Source organism: Geotrypetes seraphini, chromosome 1 (assembly GCF_902459505.1).
Source record: "Geotrypetes seraphini chromosome 1, aGeoSer1.1, whole genome shotgun sequence".
Taxonomy (NCBI): Eukaryota; Metazoa; Chordata; class Amphibia; order Gymnophiona; family Dermophiidae; genus Geotrypetes; species Geotrypetes seraphini.
The window spans coordinates 39192064-39216018 of NC_047084.1; the positions used below are offsets into that span (position 1 = coordinate 39192064).

At 38.6% G+C, this 23955-nt stretch overlaps 1 protein-coding gene across 1 annotated transcript in view; it reads left to right on the forward strand.

The window, feature by feature from the left end:
• SGTB (small glutamine rich tetratricopeptide repeat containing beta) overlaps window positions 1–23955 on the forward strand; it is a 50758-nt gene that overhangs the window by 20162 nt on the left and 6641 nt on the right. Inside the window, exons 2-11 of the mRNA XM_033930114.1 lie at window positions 1904–2035; window positions 4080–4183; window positions 5400–5475; window positions 8077–8176; window positions 15067–15171; window positions 18753–18891; window positions 18999–19061; window positions 21843–21880; window positions 21964–22047; window positions 22285–22400. Coding sequence (XP_033786005.1) covers window positions 1936–2035; window positions 4080–4183; window positions 5400–5475; window positions 8077–8176; window positions 15067–15171; window positions 18753–18891; window positions 18999–19061; window positions 21843–21880; window positions 21964–22047; window positions 22285–22396 — 921 coding nt within the window. The 5' untranslated portion in view covers window positions 1904–1935 and the 3' untranslated portion in view covers window positions 22397–22400. The remainder of the gene's footprint in view (window positions 1–1903; window positions 2036–4079; window positions 4184–5399; window positions 5476–8076; window positions 8177–15066; window positions 15172–18752; window positions 18892–18998; window positions 19062–21842; window positions 21881–21963; window positions 22048–22284; window positions 22401–23955) is intronic.

Here is a 23955-nt window from a genome sequence, read left to right on the forward strand (position 1 = left end):
ACTCATACAAATTCATTGTGTTGGGCTTTATGTACCACTTCCTCACCGGATCTTCCATACTTTGCTATTAAATTTATAAATACTTTTTTCCACCTTAGTGTATAAATAGTTGAAATACTTAGCTTAAAACTTGTGGTCATGCTTTCAGGGATTTATACCGCCAACATGTTTCACCCGAAGGGGTTTTATCAAGGCACCATATCCCTAATAGAATCAAAACAAACATTTTAATACTCACATATCTAAATTATATTACTATCTTAGACTTAGTTAAGTACCATATCCCAACACCGTGGGAACACTTTTTACAGATGGTTCTTTAATAAAAAAAATGCACAGACATTCAAACCTTTCAGCTTACTTTTCTAAAGCTTAACGCCGCTATAACCGACCACTGAATAGTTAATTCAAAATGGCCACGGCTTGTTCCTGTCTCACTTAAATACACTCACCCAGCCTGGACTGCTGAAGATGACATCATCATAGGGGCGGCACCAACATGTAGAACAGGGAAGGGAAAATTAACTGGAAAAACTTAGTTACAAAATGCCTTTTGGTGAAACATGTTGGCGGTATAAATCCCTGAAAGCATGACCACAAGTTTTAAGCTAAGTATTTCAACTATTTATACACTAAGGTGGAAAAAAGTATTTATAAATTTAATAGCAAAGTATGGAAGATCCGATGAGGAAGTGGTACATAAAGCCCAACACAATGAATTTGTATGAGTGCTAGGTGGCACTTCTGAGGATCTATAAACGTTGTACTATTTACTGTGAAGTGAGTTAAGAGGAGTAAGAGAATATACACCCTTCCAATCTGAAGTTTGGGCTATACTCTCACAGAAAATTTAACTTGAACTATTGTGCTGTTTGGTCAATTAATTTTATGTTCTAACATATACTGGCCTTGCATGCCAGTAATTCCTCTTTCCCTTAAACTTGCAAGTGTGGAGGTTTTCCTTATTGATTTATTTGGAACTGGAGCCAAATGATAGTTTCAAAATATGTAGAAGAGCTGTTTGGAAATAGACCTGTGTTTAGGATCCGTGTAGTTTTACTGCCCTTATTTTATGAGGCTGGGGGAGGGGCTCATTTTCAAAGCACTTGGACATGCAAAGTGTCCCCAGGATGATTTCCCTTCTCTGTAAAGGGTAATTAGGTTCTTACATAGGAAATGTGAGTGCGTTCTACAACTAACTTGTCCTTATTTGACTATCTGTTCACCTTCTCTTTGAATAGCCAATATTTTTATTCAATGGCCAATTTCAATATGTATTTACCTCTCACTACTACCAGCCACAAAATGGGTAAGTTGACCCTTTAGCAAAAATCACACATGGTTCAATTCTGCAAAATTCAGATCTATATCAGTTATGCACAGGAGTAAATTTTCATGAGATATAGGACCTGTTTTACAAAGCCGCGGTAACAGCCCCGAAGCCCATAGAGATTTAAATGGCTTCGGGTCTATTGCCGCGTGACAGCTGCTAGCGCGGCTTTGTAAAACAGGCCCATAGTGCTCTTTGAACTTGCCTAAATATTTTATTATGGTGCCCAAAATCTATAATAGAAAATCTCTGTAGATGTTTGTTCAGCTCTGAAACTTGGCAGAATTTGAGACCACAAAGAATGGTAGATGAACGCATTCCACTGAGGCTTCGAAATGTTACATTGCCTGTGTAATAAATGCTGAAATGTATTCTTGATATAGAGCGGAGACGAGGAGAAACTTACGTTGTAGTATAATAAAAGGCATTTGTTATGAATTATAATACCATAACCTGGAAAATAAATTTCCAAGGAAGACCTAGCTTTCTCTGTGAATTGGATTAAAATAAAAATCAAATTTAACATTTTTACAGATCTACACGAAGATTAACCTTTTTTTTTTCTTTGATTAGGATTACTTAGATATAGGTGGTAAAGTGTGGAAATGGCATCAGTTAAACGGCTGGTGTATGCAATCCTTCATTTTTTACGGGAACAGTCTCAGCTGGATACTTTCACTTCTGATGAACAGGAGAGCTTAGAAGGTAAGCAGAAATAAGACCTGTCTGGGAGATTTCCAAGAAAACATTGATGAGAAGAAAAAAAACCTTCCTCAATTAAATAAATTATATCCCAAGAAAATGAGAGGAAATTTCTGTAACACAATAGATGTGCTTATCTAAAAACAAGGAAAAGACCTCAAACACCCAACCTTCACCCTCCACTGAGAGTCTTGCTGGGGTATGATTTTTATCATCGGTCTAGAAACCTTGTTGATTTATTATAATTTTTTTCTTTTAATATCTTTATTCATTTTAAAGCCAAAAATAAGTGCAACATATTTTACAGACATTTGATACTTTAACAACACTTAAATTCTATCAGATTATATTTATGACAAATACATATATCAACCTCCCCCTTTATACCTAACCAACGATTGCACTCTAAATAAAAATAACTCCCCTCCCACCCACCCTCCCTATACGTGCATGATCAAAGGGCAAAATTTATTCAAATTTTTAAATATTATTTACACTTCCTCCTCCCCATTTGCGGTTTCCGCACTCGCAATTTTACATAATTGCGATTTTTTTGGGGAGAGGGGGAAAAAAACACCCATATTTTTGCCTTCCCCCCAGCATCCCGGCCTTACCTAGTGGTCTAGCGGGCTTTCAGGGCAGGAGCAATCTTCTTACGCTCCTGCCCTGTGTAGATCGCCAATTGGAAATGGTTGTGGAGAGTTCCTGTGCTCTGTTTTTAATCATATATGCTCACTCCTCCCTCCCTTTTAAATCAAGTGTATGTGCTATCTAAACGTTAATATCTATAAATATTCCTTATGGTGAGAACCCTTAAACTGGACCTTTAAATGTTAGTAAAGTATAGGTTTCTTGCATAAGGTGTTACCATAATGAGAGCAAAAAAGGCAACACTTATCTTGTGGTGAAATCACACAGTTACCGACAGGTCTACATCAATCGGGTTTAGGATAGTAAAACCCAATGCAAAATAGCCAAACAAAATCAATCGCTTGGCTATTTTGCATGGGGTTTTACTCATTTGCATGGGTTGGGTCGGATCGGATTGGAAAATACGCAGTGGGCCATTTAATGAATTGGGTGGGTAGCAGCGATCGTTGCTAAACCTGTGAAAACAGGTTTAGCGACAATCGCTGAATTTAGTGAATCGGCACCTTTGTGTGGTCATAAAACTGTTGCATAATAGTAATGAGATAGGAGATCCTTGCGGTGGAGACCAATAATCAGAGAAGGATCTGTCTTTTAATACTCTGTAGTGTCTTTTCATCAAAAAGCCTTGAAATCATTGTAATACCAGTCCTTAAATTTCTACTTCAGATAGTTTGTTTTGCAACCGAGTGCAATTTACTGTAACAAATGCTGTTGAGACAAGGAAATCTTTAAAAGAATTACATATATAACTTTCTGGACCCCTACCATTACCACACCCATGACGTTTCCCCCTTTGAAGCTGTACACATATAAATAATGGCCTTCTGAAATTGGCAATCAGAGTTGGAATCAAAACAGGCATGTGAAGGGGACAAAGTTCAATTAGTCCTCTGTCATCTGTGTGCATTTCCACAATAAAGAATTGATTGAACTTTGTCCCCCTTTGCATGTCTGTTATGATTTCCACTCTGCTCTGATTACTTGGCTTAATCCGTGGGATATCGGCATCATCTTTGTTGTTTTTATGGACTTCTGAAATTGGCTACATGTGTAAATGGTAGTCTATACTATTTAAACATGAAGAAGCCACATAAGGCTTCTAAAAGGACCTTCAAATGGGGTGTAATTTCTGTTTACTGATGGTGGCAGGTTAAGTGCTGAGATGAATAAAATTGGATAAACTTTGTTTTAGCTACTAACCAGGTTTATTTTTTGCATAGGAAAGCCATTCTGAGATCATTCCACTGATGATACTGTACTGAAAGGCCTGTTCCATCATGACAGTTTTACAGCCCCATGGGATTTTGTACCATGTACAAGTAAAGCAGTCACTTTAAATTGGGGTGTCCCTACTATATTTTAAAATGTTGTCTTTTTTTTTTGTTTGTTTCTGTAGTTGCAGTTCAGTGTTTGGAAACTGTTTTTAAGATTAGTCTAGAAGACACACATCTTGCAGTACAGCAACCCTTAGCAGATATATTCACAAAGTCTCTTTATAAGGTAAGTGTTAGCTCTGTCTACTCCATTTACTATTATTACAATTTTGATTTTAGTCCACCTTATCAAATAACATTCAGGGATGTTTGCAGCATCATCAGGTATAATACATTTGGAAATAACCTCCTTCGTACAATGACTTATTTAGAGCTACTCAAGTAAATTAATAAATTAGGTAAGGTATCATAAGGTTAGAAGAGAGTAAAAACTTGCTGCATTTGTTGCATGTAATAAGCTTGACTGATCCAAGTTTGCTGCAGTTTGAGCTGTCAAATCTCTTTATTTTTATTATTTTGGTGCTCTCTTATGACGAAGAGGAAAGAGAAGTTTTCATCAGACCTCCATTTCTGGGACAAAACCAAGACTTCTAGGAATCGTAATACTATGTCATATGTTTCTGCTGAAGTGCCCCCTTATCCCTAGACTGAATAGACAGATAGAAGTTGCGTTGTCTAGACCAGCATGTGTGTTTTGAAGAAATTCCTATCAGCAAACCTCCACTCCAGTGAGGAGATGAGTAAAGAATCATATGGGAAATTAGGCATTATGCATGTTAATACATACTCTATATAATTTCCCTTTTTGATGCATACACCGTACATGAAGAAGGACATAGTACTACTCAAAAGGTCCAGAGAAGAGTGACTAAAATGGTTAAGGGGCTAGAGGAGTTGCCATACAGTGAGAGATTAGAGAAACTGGGCCTCTTCTCCCTTGAAAAGAGGAGACTGAGAGGGGACATGATAGAAACATTCAAGATAATGAAGGGAATAGACTTAGTAGATAAAGACAGGTTGTTCACCCTCTCCAAGGTAGAGAGAACGAGAGGGCACTCTCTAAAGTTAAAAGGGGATAGATTCTGGACAAACATAAGGAAGTTCTTCTTCACCCAGAGAGTGGTAGAAAACTGGAACGCTCCAGGGATTCAAGACAAAGTTAGACAAGTTCCTGCTGAACCAGAACGTACGCAGGTAAGGCTAGACTCAATCAGGGAACTGGTCTTTGACCTAAGGGCCGCCGCATGAGCAGACTGCTGGGCACGATGGACCACTGGGTCTGACCCAGCAGCGGCAATTCTTATGTTCATACTCTCCTGGTGAGTTTCCTTTCTTGTAACTGAGTTAAAATCCTTCTTTGCAATCAAATTAATAGATTCTGTATAAACAGTTTTCACATGTATAAAGAGTTTTCATATATTTTATCATCTTTTATTTTGCAGGATGACAAACTCTCTCTCTCAGACTCTTCTTCCTCACCAGAAGATTTGGAGAAAGCCGACCAGTTGAAAGATGAAGGTAAGCAATGGACTAATTCACTAGCAACTTGTATAGACTTGAGTAGATTGATTTGCATTTGGTAAACATGGTTTATTTTTCACACAAGATGTTGCTTTTCATTCTCTTGCACCGACTTTAGATTTCTCAATTTTACAGTAACTTCAGTATATTTAGGGGGAAGGCAATGTTTTTGTTTATCAGCTCTACAATGCTGTATCAGAATTATACATAAGAGGCTGCCCTTGAATAAATTGACTACAAGTTCTTTCCCCCTTTTAGCTGGTAGAATTGGAGATAATGGAAGCAGTGTTATGTCTCGGTAGCCTTTGTTCTTAGTAAATGATAAATTGGTGATTTCCTTGCAGTAGTGATTAGAATGGTTGGATATGATTGGTTAATAGAATGCAACCTAGGTATATGCTGCTGCTTTTATTAGCATAATGAAAGGTTTGAATATCTTTGCATTTTTTATAAAAGAGCCATCTGTAAAAAGTGTTCCCACGATGTTGGGATATGGTAGTTAACTAAGGGCTCCTTTTATCAAGGTGCGGTAGGGGTTTAACGCGTGGAACACTGCACGTTAAACTGCCTGCCGCGCTAGTCGCTAACGCCTCCATTGACGAGGCGTTCGTTTTTTGGCTTGCCACAGGGCTTAGCGCTAACCCCGCTAGCGCACCTTGATAAAAGGAGCCCTAAGTCTAAGATAGTAACATAGTTTAGAAATGTGAGTATTAAAATGTTTGTTTTGATTCTATTAGGGATATGGTGCCTTGATAAAACCCCTTCGGGTGAAACGTGTTGGCGGTATAAATCCTTATTAGCACAATGAAAGCAGGGATGCTTTTTGAAACTTTCATTGTCTGCCCCTTTAGTGTACAGTAGAGAATGACATGGGGTCAAATTTTTCTCCGTCTTCAGGAACTCAATTTCCCCGACCTGTCCCTGTGAGTTTTGTCCCTGTCCCTGTTCCATTCCTGTAAACTCTGCCTTAACCGCACAAGCCTCAAACACTTATGATTTTAAAGTGTTTGAGGCTTGTGCAGATGAAGACAGAGCTTGCAGGAATGGGGCAAGGAAAGGAAAAGAACTCTCCGGGATGGGAAAACGAGTTCTCACGGGGACAGGGAAAAATTTGTCCCTGTGTCATTCTCGAGTGTACAGTTCTAGTCACCTTTCTGGAGAAAATGCAATCCAGAGGCTATGGTAACCTTTAGTTATTCCAGCATATAAATGTGAGCATATAAACCAACAAATACTCTTCTGTTAATTGATTATGACAGGAAATTAAAAAGCCAATAAAATATGGGGACCATTGACAAATTATTCTACTGATCAGATATAATAACACATGTATAGAACATATAGAAGGGGTAGGGAGGGAAAACTATTGTAATATTAATATGATATAAAATTCTGATAAAGGGTTTATTTAATTCACATTGTAAGAACATTTAATAATAATTTCAAGTGTTTTTTCATAATTGAATGTATTACATGTATTTCACTTGATGTAAGAATTTAAAAAAAGAATAAAAAATATAAAAAAAAAAAAAGCCAATGCATCAATCTCATAAATGTTAATTAAGTAAAAAGTGCATCTAATTTCTATGTTCTTAAATTTCTGTTTTCTATATTCTTATTTTATTTTTATTTATTTTCATAAATATATTCAGAATTGATTGAGTTCAGAGCGGTTTTCCAATAATTTTTTTTGTCTCCTTAGTTTTCACCTTTTACTTTCAAATCTTATCTATTCTTCTTTGTGAGTTTGAATGTATTCTATCCTGTAGACATTATAGTTCCTTTTCAAACTTTTATTCTTGTTTTAGAATTGCAAACCGCTGAGATATATGGTACATAGCTTAGGCAGTATAGTAAATTTTAAATAAACTATAAACTGTTAAGCCTCGGAGCCCAACCAGTTTAAATAAAACAAGTTAATATTTTGCAGTATTCAGGACAGTAGCGTCATTGGCATAAAAAACTTTCCCCTACCTTCCAAACTATGTCCAAAAATAAAAATGTTTAAATTAAACTTATTTTGATTAAGTGGTTTGTTTGAGCAATGGGCCCACTGATGGTGACCAGGATTTCACTTCAAAGCAGCATCAGGGTGTCCATAAGATATGCAAAGTTATCATTGCTCACACCCCCCCTTTTTTAAGGGTGTTCCCAGGAAACTAATTGGATGATAGGCACCCCAAGTTAAATCTCTATCAGGGTCCATTTAGCGCGCAACTGTCCAAACTTATCCTGCCTTATAGGACTGTCTGGAGCTGCAGCTTTTCTGCTTTCCCACCAGTCAAGCGTCCTGCTGGGCTTTTTCCCAGCCACTAAGCTAACACAGGACTGGATCTTCCTTTTATCCACCTCTGGCCTCAAACAGGTCTCTCCCCTATTCCACTCTTGGGGAGGATAACTCTTCTTTCCCAAAGTTCTTCCCTCAATCCCTGCTCTTTCAGCAGCGAACCCCTTAGTACAGCAGTCCCTGGTTATTTTGCCAGATAGGATACCCCCTTTCAATGGTTCCTGGCAGGGTTTAGGACAACCAAAGTCCTCATGCTGAAAATGGCAACCACTTTGTTCTTAACTCTCCTACAATATTCTGAATTGTTGCAGGTAATAATCATATGAAGGAAGAGAACTATAGGGCTGCAGTGGATTGTTATACTCACGCTGTGGAACTGGATCCCAATAACGCTGTCTATTATTGTAACAGGTACAAGTAAAATTGCCAGCTTTTAAGAATTCTGTATTGCATGAAACAGTGACTGTTGAGAGTGACTACAAATAAGCTGATATCATAGCTTCCGCATAAAAGGTGTGGGTCCAGGAATGGTGACCATTTTCTCCTTCTTGAATGCTGATTTTGGAGCACAGGTGTGATGTCCTGATTAAGCATTCAGAATTTATTTTTCCATTCTGAAGTAATGTAAGTTGAAAATGCAACATCAGTAGCATAGCTTGAAAGCAGAAAATGAAAAAGCACGAAAAGTACTCTCTGACCCTTCCCTGTCCCTCCTAGTGAAAGCCCTGCTTAACTTAAAAATCTATAAATACCTGAACTGGTGCAGATGCTCAAGCTAGAGAATGACACGGTGACAAAATTCATCACTGTTCCCGTCCCCACGGATAACTGCGGGAAACCATCTTCAGGTCATTCTTTAAGGAGAGAGGGAAGAATCAGAGTATGAATGGCCACAACCACTGACCCGCAAGTTTTGCTTTGAAGAATGCTGGTGTAGAAGGACCGAGGTTGAAATAGACACTACAGAATGACAGATATTGTGATGTCATAATGCCTCATTCCACCAGTGCCTAAGAACCAATTACATCAGTGATGTCACAATGGCTTCATTATCCTTGGCTCACATAAGCACAACCACTGACCCGCAAGCTTTGCTTTGAAGAATGCTGGTGTAGAAGGACTGAAATAGACACTAGAAAATGACATGGGATTATTTCCCGCGGTTATCTGCAGGGACGGGAACGGTGATGAATTTTGTCACCGTGTCATTCTCTAGCCCAACCAGGTGAAGACCACCTCCCGATTGTGCCCAGAACTCTGCAGTTCACCTGAGCAGTCTGCAGTAGCAGCAGATGTTGCCTGCACATACTTAGGCTTCTGGGCATGTGCAGGTTTATGCGGCATGCATAAAAACTGAACATTCGTGGGTACCAAGAGGTATCTGCTTCCGACTGCTGTGTTGAGCTGCTACATTTTAGGCACCATCAGGACAGGTATTCAACTTACAGGGCTTGGCAATTTCTGCCAAAAGTGTATTGCTACTGAGTGGGTCTAAGCCTAAAGTGGGTGAGCTCCTGCCTACCTGGGTCCACCCATGGCTACTCCCCTGCACAACAGTAAAAAGATACAAGTTATGTATCTTAACCCCTGCAGTTGGAAAATAGATGGTCTAACCAAATGAGTGACTTAAAGGACTGAGTTTGGATCATGCCATTTATTTCTGACCTGGTAAACTGAACTCAGGACCAGAGAGGCATAGAATGAGTGAAAATTCTAAAGATATCAAGGTCTTTTCTGAATAAGTAAATACAGGCCCAGAAATGTAGGAAGTACTTTTTTTTTAATAAAGTTTTTTCTACGTGTGAAGCCTTTTTTTTTTTTTTTTACACACACACAAATGGTTTCATAAAATTGTGCTGCAACATAATGTATAATATGTAGGTATACCAAAAGCTCATGCCCAGTTAAATGCAACAAATTTAAGTTAAGTAGGATTTCTTTATCCCTCCTGCCATTGAAAAATTCAGTCAGATATTTCAGAAGAACACCTTATTTTGAACACTTAATAGCCATATACAGTGATGGGACGGTGGGTTCGGCTATAGGAGCTTTGGCTCTTGGTCGGACTACACATATTCTGAGTGTATGCCTAAATGTCCTTCACAGTAACTGAATCTTTTTCTAAAAATAAGTTTGTGACCTCTTTTCTGAGAAGTCTTCTTTCTGTGTTATATATATTTTTTGCTTTGACTTCTCAGCCCTGAAAATTTTGTTTGTACAATCATCCTCACCTCTCCTATTTTTGACTTAGTTAAATGCATATACATTTTTGAGGCCTTGGTGTAGGTAAAGTGGAAAAATATATATAGCCTAACACTATATCAGAGGGGTCCCCTCAAAATGTACTAATACAAAAGACTTACTCCTGTATCTCTCAATTTGCACACAGAACGCTGTCTGTAAGATTTACTCTTCTTTTAAAAAAAAAAAAAAGATTATCAATTACTTACACCAGAGAATATCAGTCTGTGGGAACCTCCTTCCAATGATTAGAGAGTTCACCAGGGCTTATCTACAATTTATGTGCACCCTAAAGCGCACTGTAGGATTAACCTGCAGACATCACTTATTAACTTCCCATGTTATGAACATTTATTACATTTCCAAAAGTGCTGTGTGCAAAGATAAAATAAAGATATCAAAAATATATAGTGTAAAATCAGAAAAAAATTGTTTAAATCCACATGTCTTGATAAAAGAAAGTTTCCTCCTTATAAATCATAAATCTGAAGGGAAACTTATCTTGTAATGTCCGCAGTTGATCGATAATTTCCTTAAGAGGGTGCCTCAGCTGATTGCCCTACAAAGTACCCCGTTTTGTTTCCTTCCTCAGGGGGAAATTCAGGGGCACATCCTGCTGCATTCTCCGTATCATTGTGGTGTGTGAATGACTGAAGTCTAACGCTCTTTTCAATCAAGAGATTGTCATGGGGAAGCACCTCTAAGCCAATCAAATGGTACCAGGATGTTACTTTAGATGAAACCTTAATGTCTAAACGTCCCGGCTGTCAACCACTCCACGGCATCATTCATGCTGTGGGGCGTGAAAGATGTTAGTGTATACAATAAATCCAAAATTGTTCTCTGGATAATAAAAATGATTTCCTGTCACCCTGAAAAGTGGGGGGTGATCTGTTTGATAACGCTCCAGTGCATATGTTGAAAGGTGTTTTCTATGCTATGATTTCTATGCTATGTTTTCTATGCTATGATTCACCATTGGAGCATTCTGTCGTCAACATGTGCACTTGAAGCTGCTTTTAATTCCAAGTGCAACCCACCTGCTAAGTACCAGTATCTGTCTTATCATTCCCTCTGTAATCCCCCCACCTGAGCACTGTATATAGATGCAGCTTCTTTTCCAGTTTGTCTGTCTTGACTACATTGTAAGCTCTTTTGAGCAGGGACTGTCTCTTCTATATTTTGATGTACAGCACTGCGTATGTCTAGTAGCACTATAGAAATAAGTATGTAGTAGCAGGTTACTGATCATTAACAGCAATTTCATGTTTGAGTTATTTTAGTACACTGGGATGTATACCATCCAGTCCAGTTGATTTATCACTTTTTAATTTGTTGATTTGGCTTAATACATCTTCCAGATTCACCAAGATTTATTTCAGTTCCTCCGCATCATCACTCTTGAAAACCATTAACAGTTCGGCTAGCTTCTTCCTAAAGACCAAAGCAAAGAATCCATTCAGTCTCTCCACCATGGCCTTATCCTTCCTGAGTGCCCCTTTTACTCCTTGATCATCCAACGGTCCCATGTATTTCCTCTCAGATTTTCTGCTTCTGATGTACCTAAAAAATTGTTACTATGAGTTTTTGTCTCTTTGGCAAATTTCTCTTCATATTCTTTCTTAGCTTTCTTTACGAATGCTTTGCATCTAACTTGCCAGTGTCTCTTCTTATTTTCTTCATTTAGATCAGGCCTGCACAACTCTGGTCCTCGAGGGCCGAATCCAATCGGGTTTTCGGGATTTCCCCAATGAATATGCATTGAAAGCAGTGCATGCAAATAGATCTCATGCATATTCATTTGGAAAACCTGGCCTGGCGAGGGCCGAAGTTGTGCAGGCCTGATTTAGATCCTTTTTACATTCTTTAAAGGATGTTTTTTTGTCTCGGCCTCTTTCACTTCACTTTTTAACCATGCCAGCTCTCGTTTTCTCTTCTTTCCACCTTTGTTAATATGTGGAATACATCTGGTCTGGGCTTCCGTTATGGTATTTTTAACATCCACAACTGGTTTACAATCCTAACCTTTGCACTGATCCTTTTAGCTTCTTTTTAACCATTTCTTCCCTTTTGAAAATTAAATGCTGCAATAGTAGATTTCTTTAGCGGCATCAGTTCAGGTATCAGCTTTTATTCTATGTAGACTAGCTAAGTAAAATTTGCTCTTTTAAGATCTAAACTATATATATTTAGCTTTTATCCCCAAACTTATCAAAACTCAGAGCAAAATAATGTATACTTAACCTAGAGATATGTCATCTCTTCTCCTCTTCACTCCTCTCAGAAAGATGGGTTCTATTCTCCTGTCCTCCCAGAAAGAGAATGTCCCCTTCCCTCTTTTCTCTCTTTTCAGAAAGTAGCTGCCAATAATGCTATTCTCTACTTATATAATTTAGATATATATAAAAGAGGACCTTCATTGACAGAAGAATAGTGACAAGCAATCATAAATCACCAAATCTGACTCCTCTACCAGATCTAATAATCAGTCTCAAAATTTAGTATAGATTAAGCATCAGATTACTGCATCTCAACGGCCACAAATTTGGACTAGGAGGATGAGATGTACGGTGTCTGCTTCTATGAGACAAACTTGTTTTTTTTTGTTACATAAAGCAGTTTGGACCCCAGTTCGGTTACAGAAATTAGATAGTTTCAAGTCTAATAGGTGTTGGCACTGTCAACTCGAACCTGGGACATTAGATCATTTATTATTTTATTGTCCCTTGATACTTCAGTTTTGGAGATTCATTTGGGATCAGGTAAACAAAGTAATGGAAAATCCAGTGGCACTAACATATGACACTGTGCTATTTGGCGCTATGATGAGAGCTAAAAGCCAAATATCATCCCATAATAATAAACTTCTATTTATTATGACAGGGATTGCCATATAGCTTATTCTAAGGAATTGGAAAAGCTGGGATAGACTGAACTATTCCTTTTGGTGGGAGTCTCTCTGTCATATTTTTAAGATGGAACGTAATATGGCCATACATCAGGGATATTATAAGAAGTTTCTGAAGATGTGAGAGCCATTGACAAAATTTTGCAAAGAGTGATTGCTGATTATGTCCTGAGTGGGTGGGAGGGCGGGTTGGAATCTATTTTTCAATTCTCAATTAGAGTGTAGTTCTTAGATATAATTATGGGGGGGGGGGGAGGGGGGGTGATAATCTTTTTGTCTTAGATTATAATTGTAATTGTATTTAAGTGCTTTTATAGAATTATATGATTATATTTTATTTTGCACTTACTTATGGCTTTAAAATGAATAAAGAAATTTTAAAAAAAAGTATAGATTAAGCTTTGTATCAAAAATACATGAAAGTTGTACATATGTATTTTAGATAGTATATGCATATATTGCAACTCTACCTAAACTATGCCCCCTGGAATGCCAGTTCATGTGTCATCTCGTGAGCAACAAAATTTTCAGAGAGCCTTTTTCTGCAGGTAAAACATGCTTTACATATAGAAAATGTTTTACAAACTTACCTCTTAAGTACTATTTAGTGCAGTGCTTCTCAACTCAGTCCTCATCCCATCAGGTTTTCAGGACATCCCCAATAAATATACATGAATAGATTTGCATGCACTCTACTGTCTAAAATATGTAAACTACTTTGATTGTAAAACTCAGTATGTATAAATTCATGTAAATCGTTCTGAGCTCCCTTGAAAATGGTATAGAAAATTGAATGAATAAATAAATCTCAAGTCCCATCCCCTTTACTCTAACCGTGCCCTGACCCTGCTTCCAACATTGTGCATCTCACAGTAAGGGCAGCCACACTACACTTAGAACAGGGGTCTCAAAGTCCCTCCTTGAGGGCTGCAATCCAGTCGGGTTTTCAGGATTTCCCCAATGGAAATGCATGAGATCTATGTGCATGCACTGCTTTCAATGCATATTCATTGGGGAAATCCTGAAAACCCGACTGGATTGCGGCCCTCAAGGAGGGACTTTGAGATCCCTGACTTAGAAGGATGAGGACAGTCATAGTGGTGAAAAGACAAACAGCTGCAGCGATCTTGTTATCCTGGGTCCTAAGACAGGAGTATGAAGGAACAGGTGAAGATGGAGGCAAGGAGGAAATGCAAGATCAGAGAGATGTGAGAGCAAAATGCAGCAAAAGGGAAGTAGTGACATATTTTATTAGGATGGAATAAGGAGAGAAAACCAGAAAGAAAAGGAAACAAGGCAAGAGACCTGAGATAATGAAAGCAAAGAGAGAAAAAGAACAAAATGATATTAATTCAGATGCATACAGAATAGTTTTCTCTTTCCCTTTCCTATTGTTTTTAACCTTAATTGTTTTTCTTTATAATCAGATTGTATTTCTTTCCTAACCTTTCCTTGTGTTTTATTATGTTTGTATAAGTTGGTTTTTTATTACATTTAGTAGATTTAGTTTTTTTGTTAGTTACATTTGTTTCCCCTAACTCTGTAATTTTTATCGATTTGTAAATCTCCTAGAATTTGGAATATGCGATTAATCATATTCTATAATAAACTTGAAACTTGAAGACTTAGGGCTCCTTTTACTAAGCTGCGGTAGCGTTTTTAGCGCGCGCTAACCCCCATGCTACACGGAAAAACTAACGCCAGCTCAATGGAGGCATTAGCGTCTAGCGTGCGTGGCACTGTAGTGTGAGCTAAGCGTGCGCTAAAACCGATACCGCAGCTTAATGAAAAGAGCCCTAAATTCTTTAATAAAATGACTTCTTATGCAAGCAAAACTATGTTTAACCATATGAAAATTATGTAAATCTAATGTGGAATTGCTGCTAGGTTTTCTCTTTCTACAGGATCTACGCAGTTTTGCTTCATGAGGAAACCTAAAGGCTTTGAAGTCAGAGTAGTTCTGAAAGTACAATTTGTAGAGCATCTAAAAATAAGATTTTTTTCCAGCTTAGGTACACTAGCAGCTGTGCAAGTATTGCTTCCTCTATGAGCTGGGTAGAACATGGTGTTTTCTGATTCTGGTGACCATGTTATTCAGGCTGGGTATTCAGATGTGGTTTTGTGTAATAATCAAATTATTTTTGCTTTTCAGGGCGGCTGCTCAGAGCAAGTTAGGCAACTGCAGTGAAGCAATTAAAGACTGCGAAAGAGCAATAGCAATAGATCCAAACTACAGCAAAGCCTATGGGAGAATGGGGTAGGTCAAAAGAAATGCCCTCTAACTCTAGTTCTATGAGTTATGGCACTCATCTTAATATTATAGCATTGTCCCTGAATTCATATTCTGTCTTTGATTACATCTGACCCAGTACATGCCATTTGTGGATCTATTATCTCCCAGTATTTTTATTTAATTTAGAAAATGTATAACCCACTCGTACAATTGTTAGCACATGTCAAAGAACAACATATTAAGCAAATAAATAGTAAAAACAACATAATTACACTTTTTTTTGTCACACCTGCATGCACGAATACCAAACAAAAGAAAAACCATATCTCATCTTTGCAAATTGATTGGGTTGGACTTTGAAGTTAACGCATTGGGGTTATCTTTGACGCCTGTCTCTCTTTCTCTGCATGTGTCCAACAGACTGCTAAACCATTGTTTCTTTTTCTATAACATCACCAGAATTCCTTCCTTCCTTTCTGATCATGCTACCAAGACTCATATGCTGATATCCATCACCTCATATATAGATGACTTCAACTTGCTTCTCACATGGCTCCCACTAAAACATCTCCCCTTCAATCGATCCCAGATGTTACGGTACATCTCATATCTTCCAACAGGATTGCTACACTCACATAATCCCTCTCCTCTAGTAACTTAATTTCTCCCTATCCATTTCTGTATACACTTCAGACTCCTCTTGCTGACTTACAAGTGGATTTGTTATGCAGCTCCTATCTCTCTTTTCGTTTCTCCCTATACCACTCCTGAGAACACCATTCATTTCATAAAATCTCTTCTATCTATAATCACCTCCTTCACTGCCACACTTCAGACTCCATTCCTTTTATCTTGCTGTACCTTATGCCTGGAATGGACTTCCTGAGTTAGTACTACTGCTCCATCTCTATCCTTATTCAAATTTATGCTAAAAGCCCACCTTTTTGAGGCTGCTTTTAACCCCCTATTCACCAGTTCAGAATCCATATTGTTTTAAGTTGAAACAATTTGTATTGAGTGACAAACAGAAAAATAAACAATAAACCTTGACTTGAATATTGTTGCTATCACAGAGACATGGTTCAGTGAATCACATGGATGGGATGCAAACATTCTGGGATATAATCTTTTTAGGAAGGACAGAGATGGTCAAAAAGGTGAAGGAGTAGCTCTCTATGTAAAGATCGATATCCAAGTGACTGAAATGCAAAGTACCTGGGGAGAGGAAGAAGTGATATAGATCGCTCTGAAAAGAGAAGATGGAACTTCTATCTACGTGGGTATAGTCGTAGCAAATTAATAAAGATCTGATTGTGGATATCCAAAAGTTTGGAAAGAAAGAGGAGGTGCTGCTGTTGGGAGATTTCAACCTGCTGAATGTGGACTGGAAAGTTCCGTCTGTGGAATCGGAAAGAAGTAGGGAGGTTGTGGATGCCTTTCAAGAGGCTCTGCTCAGACACCACCCTTCCATACCACCCTGGCCCTTTCTCTTCCTCTACCACTCTTCTGTGCTCCTTTCTCTCTCCCGCCAAACTAACCAATGCTGTGAAGCAAGGTCCTGCGATGACTTCAGTTGCCGGCTCTGCTCAGGAAGTAAGTGACATCGGGGGGAGTTGCTGCAAGGTCCCGTGATGACTGCATCTGCCGGTCCACCCCCTACGACATCACTTACTTCTTCCCTGATCAGAGCCAGCAGATGCAGTCATTGCGGGACCTTACAGCAACTCTCAGTGTCTGCCTGTCCATTCCCCTCTGACGTGACGTATTGCTGCCGATGCCAGGAGGGGGTGGGGCTGGTGTTGTCGATCACCTGGTGCTGCCAATCTTTCGGGGGGGATGATCTGTCCCGGGGAGGAGGCAGCGCTGCTGATCTTTCCCAGGTGGCCTGCATTGCCAAAAGAACAAAAACCCTATAAAAACCCGAGTCCTCTGTTTCTTCAGCGGGGCCCCCCTGACAACTTTGGGCCCTAGGCACGTGCCTACAGGGCCTACCCATTAATCTAGCTCTGGTTACTGAACCATGAAATGTCAGGCCCATTGATCCTTAGGAGCTTCATAATTCAACATGGGTGAAAATTCCTTCAGATGCATGTGGTGAAATCGCAAAAGGACCTTCATTTGAAACCCCAAGCTAAAGGTAGACAACAAGAGTTCATGTATGTCAGAGGTTAAAAGGGCTACTGGCAACATGGAGACATGTTGATATAATTGTAGATATGCACATTTATCATGAGGGGATACTCTTCCTGTAAGGCTGAGAAGAGCTTAATAAATCAGCATTGGTAAGTACATGAAGCAAGTACATTGTACCTTTTTTTTCCCATCATAGAAAATGGGTTATCAATTCCCAGAAGAAAGGTTCTATTATGCCAAATGGATAAGAAAGGTGTACACAAAGTTAAGCTCATGAAACTTACATATCCACTTCCAAACTCATTGCAGTTGTCTATAAAGAACACCAGAAATGATTCGTATTGTTAGAGTTGACAGCACTGCATGGAAATAAGTACTAAAGTGATTATTTCAATTGTCCAGGTCTTGGTAGGTAGAACCGTTTCAGCCATCATGCTGTTTTTAGAGCAGTGTTGGAATGGGCAGGAAGAACTGGGGACCACTCCTCCCTCAACTACACTCTTAGAACACCAGGATTATAAAATAGGCTCAGGGAGGCCTTTAGGAAGGGGGGAGGGAGACACTCGGCCAAGTCTGAGAGGAAGGGCAATTTCTGTTCAGTGCTTAGTGATGCCTAAGGCCAGCTCTGCCCCTAAACACACCTACTTAGGCATGCAGCATCACTAAGTGCCACTAGGCACCAGGTGTTAGCCACTAGTTCTAGGAGGTGCCTAGCAGTGCCTAGATTTTTTTTAATATTGGGTTTTAATGACACAATCAATTATTGCCACAAATGACTCAGATATCATGAAAACACAATGTGTAAAAATAATAAACACTTTCAATGGTAGTTGATGCTGTAATGTCCTATGGTAAAATAAAAGGACAGCATGGGCTATTAAATAACTAAATAACTAAAAATAATTAAAATAACTAACTAAAATAATTTAAGTTAGGCACCTAACTTTAGACATCCCTTACAGAATTTCCCTCTAGGAGTCCATCCAGTTTATTTCATATTTTCCAGAGTCCTGAGATTCTGTAATGACTGAATTTTTATTTATTTTTTTTTTTTAAAGCCTATAAAATTTTATTTTCTTAAGTAATTTTGAGATGTCATTCTGCATGACCTAGGAAATATTTTTTTTGTTTAAATGTCCTTGCATAAGACTACTTCTTTTAGATTGCTGGATTTTCAGGAACTCTGAAATTTGACCTTTTTGTATTAATTGTGGATATTATTCATTGTAACATTTATCTGTTTTAAATTATTTTATGATGCGTCGTGTTAACAGGATTTAACTCATAACTGCTTCAAATTTCTCTATATCTTCACTTAGTTCCTGCAGTCACTTATTAGTAAAAACGCAGAATAAATTTTGCCTAGTCCATTCTACTCATAAATTGTTGTCTTGGTTTTGTTCACCCTTACTTATGAACTAATATACTTTGTACAGGTGTTCTGCTCTGTTTAAAAATGTTCTGTTCTTTAGGCTGGCTCTGGCTGCTATGAATAAATATGAAGAAGCGATTGCCAGTTATCAAAAGGCACTGAATTTAGATCCAGAAAATGACTCTTATAAATCAAATCTAAAAGTAGCTGAGCAGAAATTAAGAGAAGCTTCTAGTCCGGTGAGTTATTTATGAATTTGGGGTTTTTTTCTAGGATGTTTTTCTGCTTGATTTTTTTTTTTAAAGGACTTTGGGTTTACTAATTTTCAGATCTCATCTATTTTCAGACTGGGACTGGATGGGGTTTTGACATGGCAAGTCTGATAAACAACCCAGCCTTTGTTAGCATGGTGAGTTGAGATGTATTGTGTTACCCTCGTCTTTCATTTTGAAGATGAGTATGAGGAAGGATAAGAGAGGAGCATGTACTGTTTGCAATCAGGAGGAAATTATGAGGGCACTGAAGTTTTTTCTATTAATTTTTGTTTTTTTTCCATCTCAAGTAAGTTAAACTTCAGGCTGCTGTAGTAAACTGGAGGAACTGTATTACATTCTTACTCCTCCCTCTTCTTTACAGTATGTATACTATAGAACAGTTTATGCACTGGCTGTGTTTATGGGTGCAATGTTAGATGCTTGAGTATGCATACTATGGGGCTCCTCTGCAGGAGGAGGAAGAATCTTTGACCTAGTCAGGACCTGGGAGGAAGAAGAGGAGGTGGACTAGTGGGCCCTTGAAGATCTATCATGCCAGGATGAAACTTGATGCAATAGTTATACTCCAACAGTCCTTTTCTATATGAATTGTACTGCTATATTTTTGACAGTGCTTCAAATAAACAGTACCAAAAATAGTCTCAAACTCCTTTAAACACGGATCTCCTTTAGACACTTCTCATGGCCTCTCATGAGCTATACTTTTGTGCTTCACAAGAATCGGCGTACTAAAGTCATTATTCAGTCTGTTATTTTTTAACTTTCATTTCAAAAATCTTCCTTTGAACTTAATGCTTACATATTTGTATGTAAATTTTAGTCATAAATATAGCCACTTAACTTATGCTTAAGCTGTTCTGGATTTCAACATCAGATGGAGGACAAATCATTTTAACATGTTTCACCCTATGGCTTCTTCAAGGAGGTCCCCTATAAATAAAGAATTTTATTTTATTTGTGCTATGTTAGATCTACAAACTTACACCAAGAGGCATTATCTTTAATTTACCTCGTTCACTGAAGTGACCTGGAGGAGCCCATCCTGCCTGACTAGATTAGCAGCTTGTCACCCATCTGAGCTAGCAAGAGGAAGAGAGTGTTATTGCCTTAGGCCATGTCCTCTTCCTATGTCACCTGGCTGGTGTTTTGAATTGTGTAGAAGTGTGGAATTCATCAATTTCAAAGTTTTAGTTGAGCTCCAGGTGGTAGGGAAGAAGGCAAACCTACTTGCACTTCCTGCCAACTTAATTCTGTGGTAATGAGAGAGGTATGGGTGGGGTAATTGGCAGGGAATTTATATGAAACATCTGGGAGAGGAAAGAGAGAACATAAGAACATAAGAGGGGCTTAGTGGATTTACTGGGGGGACTGTGAGAGATGAGAAAAAGAAAAAGAGGGGAGGGAGAGGCATGGAGTAGAAGCGTAGTCTCCTGGTTAGAGCTATAAGTGGAGAACCAGAGAAGCCAGGGTTCAGTGTTCACCTATTGATTCAACTTGTAACTTTGATACATCATTTCTACTCCGTTACCTCAGATATAAACTCAGTCTGTAAGCCTTCTTAGGACGGAACCTATCAACTGTATCTGACTTTATGTTCAATAATTTTTATTGAGCTAGATAGAGCAAAGACACAATACACTCTTCCAGGCAATGCAAAGCTCAGTTTTACAATAAAAAAAAAAATGAAATACTGCAATGAACAATCCCGTCCCCATCCCCACATATAGTCCAAACTAGTCTCTGAAGTAAGGATTAAGTCAGAAAACAGCTTCAACAATTCAGAATACAACTCCATGTATATAGAGTCATGGTGGACTAAAATGGTTCCCAGGTGGCTTGAAACAATACACCACGTGTAGAAGAAAAATCTGTGATCTCTCGGCATTCCCACATCACTGTATCTGACTTTATAATTCACATTAAACTCAGATTTTGAAAGGTGAGTGAGTAAATTTAAAATAAGAATCATTGATTGGATGCAGGTATATTAACAAAGGATGTGGGTGAAGTGATTTGTTCACGTAAAAGACTGTGATACTCTTTATCTCTCGAAGTATGTTTTATTGGTTTCTATCTTTCTCTACTCACAGCCCATCCACAAACACACATTTTATGTGACTTTACAAGCAGTTTGCAAGAATCAGGGTCACTTTGTTGACCAAAAAGTGATCAGTCTTGTTATATTGGATTCTTTGAGCCAACTTGTCCAGTGATGTAGCCAGAACTAATTTTATTATTTCTTTTTTTTTGGGGGGGAGGGGTGTGGCTTCAGATGAAATGAGTGGGCACTAGAGAGTGCAAATGTTTACTTCTACTACTATACTACTTATCATTTCTATAGTGCTACTAGACAGGCAGCACTGTACAACATGTAAGAGACAGGCCCTGCTCAAAAGAGCTTACAATAGATCCAAGACAGAACAAGAAATTAATTTCTGTATTGACACCACCTCATGTTCCCCTGTCATTGTCCTGTGCTGCTGCCACTACTAATTGAGTGAGCCTGACTGTATGCAGTCCAACTACAGTGCTCCCCCGATCATTCGCGGTTGGCGATTCGTGGTCCCAGTCATTTGCAGTATTTTCCGACCGCGAATGATCGGGCAGGAGAGGCAGGAGAGAGCAGCTGGAGCATCGGCAAGTGAAGGAAATCACTCGCGGTATGCTCTGACCGACTCTTCCTCCACGAAAGTCGGGCCTCACCAATCAGGAGCTGCTTTGACATGCAGCTCCTGATTGGTGAGGCGGTCGGAGCATACTGTGAGTGATTTCCTTCACTCGCTGGCGCTCCAGCTGCCCTCTCCTGTTTCCCTCGCGGTTTTTCAGCATTCGCGGGGGTTCCTGGAATGGAACCCCTGCGAATATCAGGGGAGTACTGTATTTGTGTAACTGAAGGTTCCTTCTCTCTTTTCCAGGCAGCAAGTTTAATGCAAAATCCACAAGTTCAACAACTGTAAGTATGTACACATCAAGAGTCTGTTTTTACTACCAGTGGGGATGGAGAAGGAAGTACCAATGAATATTCAATTGTTCTAGAATGTCGGGGATGATGTCAAACGCTACTGCTGGCCCTGCTGCAGGTGTTGGTGGCCTCACGGACTTGTCAAGCCTTATACAAGCGTAAGTGTTTACCTTTTCATAATCTACAAAAGATAGGATTTAGTCAGACCTATCTCACAATTTTTTTTTAATTAACTTGGTTCAAGAAAGAGCATATGTTTACTGTGTACCTATCAAAGTTGCAATAGTTAATTTTTTTGTAGTGTATCTCTTAATGTTACTATCAAGACTTTTTATTTCTGTGTCATTGGAATGGTTATTTTTCACTAACTGACTTATGTAAAACTATTAATGCAGTGGACAACAGTTTGCACAACAGATACAACAGCAGAATCCTGAGCTAATAGAGCAACTGAGGAATCACGTTCGGAGCCGATCTTTTAGTGGCAGCACTGAAGAGCAGCCCTGACAGTGTAAGCATAAATTGTAGCTAGAACTATGTATTTACATTTGTAAAAATGTACGTTGCATTTGCAGGTTTGACTGCTTTGTGTTAAGATACTGAATTCCCTTTACTACTACTACTACTTATCATTTCTGTAGCACCGCTGGACATACTCAGCGCTTTAAAACATTCAAGAGACAGTCCCTGCTCAGTAGAGCTTACAATTGAATCAAACAAACAGGACAAGTAGGAGGTCAGGGAGTTTCTCAGACATGGGTGCTTTACAAGCGAGTGGGGGTTAAAAGCAACCTTGAGAAAATGGGATTTTAGCTTGGATTTGATTACCGGCAGGGACAGAGCTTAATGCACTGACTCAGTCTGTTCCAGACCTATGATGCAGCAAGAGAGAAGTAATGTAGTCTAGAGTTGGCAATAGAAGAGATGGGTACAGATAAGAGAGATGTACCTGTTGAATGGAGTTCCTGGGGAGGAGTATAGGGAGAGATAAAAGAGGAGAGATATTGAGGAGCTGCAGAGTGAATGTACTTGTAAGTATGCAGTATTCTCATAATTATTAAAAATTTCTGAATTATATAGAAAATGGTAACAAAAATGTACTACAGATAGTATTATACACTGTATAAATTACAAAAGATTTATGGTACAGACTCCGCCCTATGCTGGAGACGATGCAGAAGCGAGGGAGACTTCTGACATATATGGTGGACATGCCCATTGATAAAAATCTATTTACACAAAGTGGGGCAATTCCTGGTGCATATTACTCAGAGCACAACAAAGGAGTCGTGAGGATGAGATGTCAGACCATGGGTGTAAAGTTCAAAGTTCACTTTATTGATAGAGGCACTGTGAGGACTCGACCCTGGTTATTTCCCTGCTCACTTCTAAATTTGACCTGTATTGAATGCTCTATTTATGTTATAGAACAACCAGCTATTAGGACTCTTGACAAAAGCAAAGATGCCGAAACACTGTCAGTGTCGAGTCTTCGAGTCCTCGCAGTACTACTATCAATAACGTGAACTTTGAACTTTATACCTGTGGCTGAATTATTGACATTTCATCCTCATGGCTCCTTTGTTTTGCCTTGATTGTCTCGTTGTTGAGGCCTCCTTGGGCTCTCTTTTCAGCATATTACTCAGAAACACTGTTCTTTACTAATGGAATAAAATTAAAAAATAAACTCTTAACTTAAATACTTAAAATTTCATTTTCATAAGATTTGTCCATCCTGGGAAAAATGTATGTGATTAATAAGAAGCATGACTTGGTTTAGCTTGACAGCTCTCAATTCAAAGGCATCTAGCTAAAATTCATCAGATAATTTTTCTCATTGCCTAATGCTTTCCTATAAGGTAACCAGATATTTATCTTTATCCAAATCTGTTGGATATAAAATATTATGTATCTTTTCAGTTAAGCTATTTGTATGTTAATCATGTCATGTTGCTTTAAAAGTTTAATTTTTTTTTTTACATTTGCATTTCTTATTATATATGTAAATTTTTGTACTAACCTAGTAATCCGTAAATGAATAAATTAATTAATTAACTGTGGTTGAA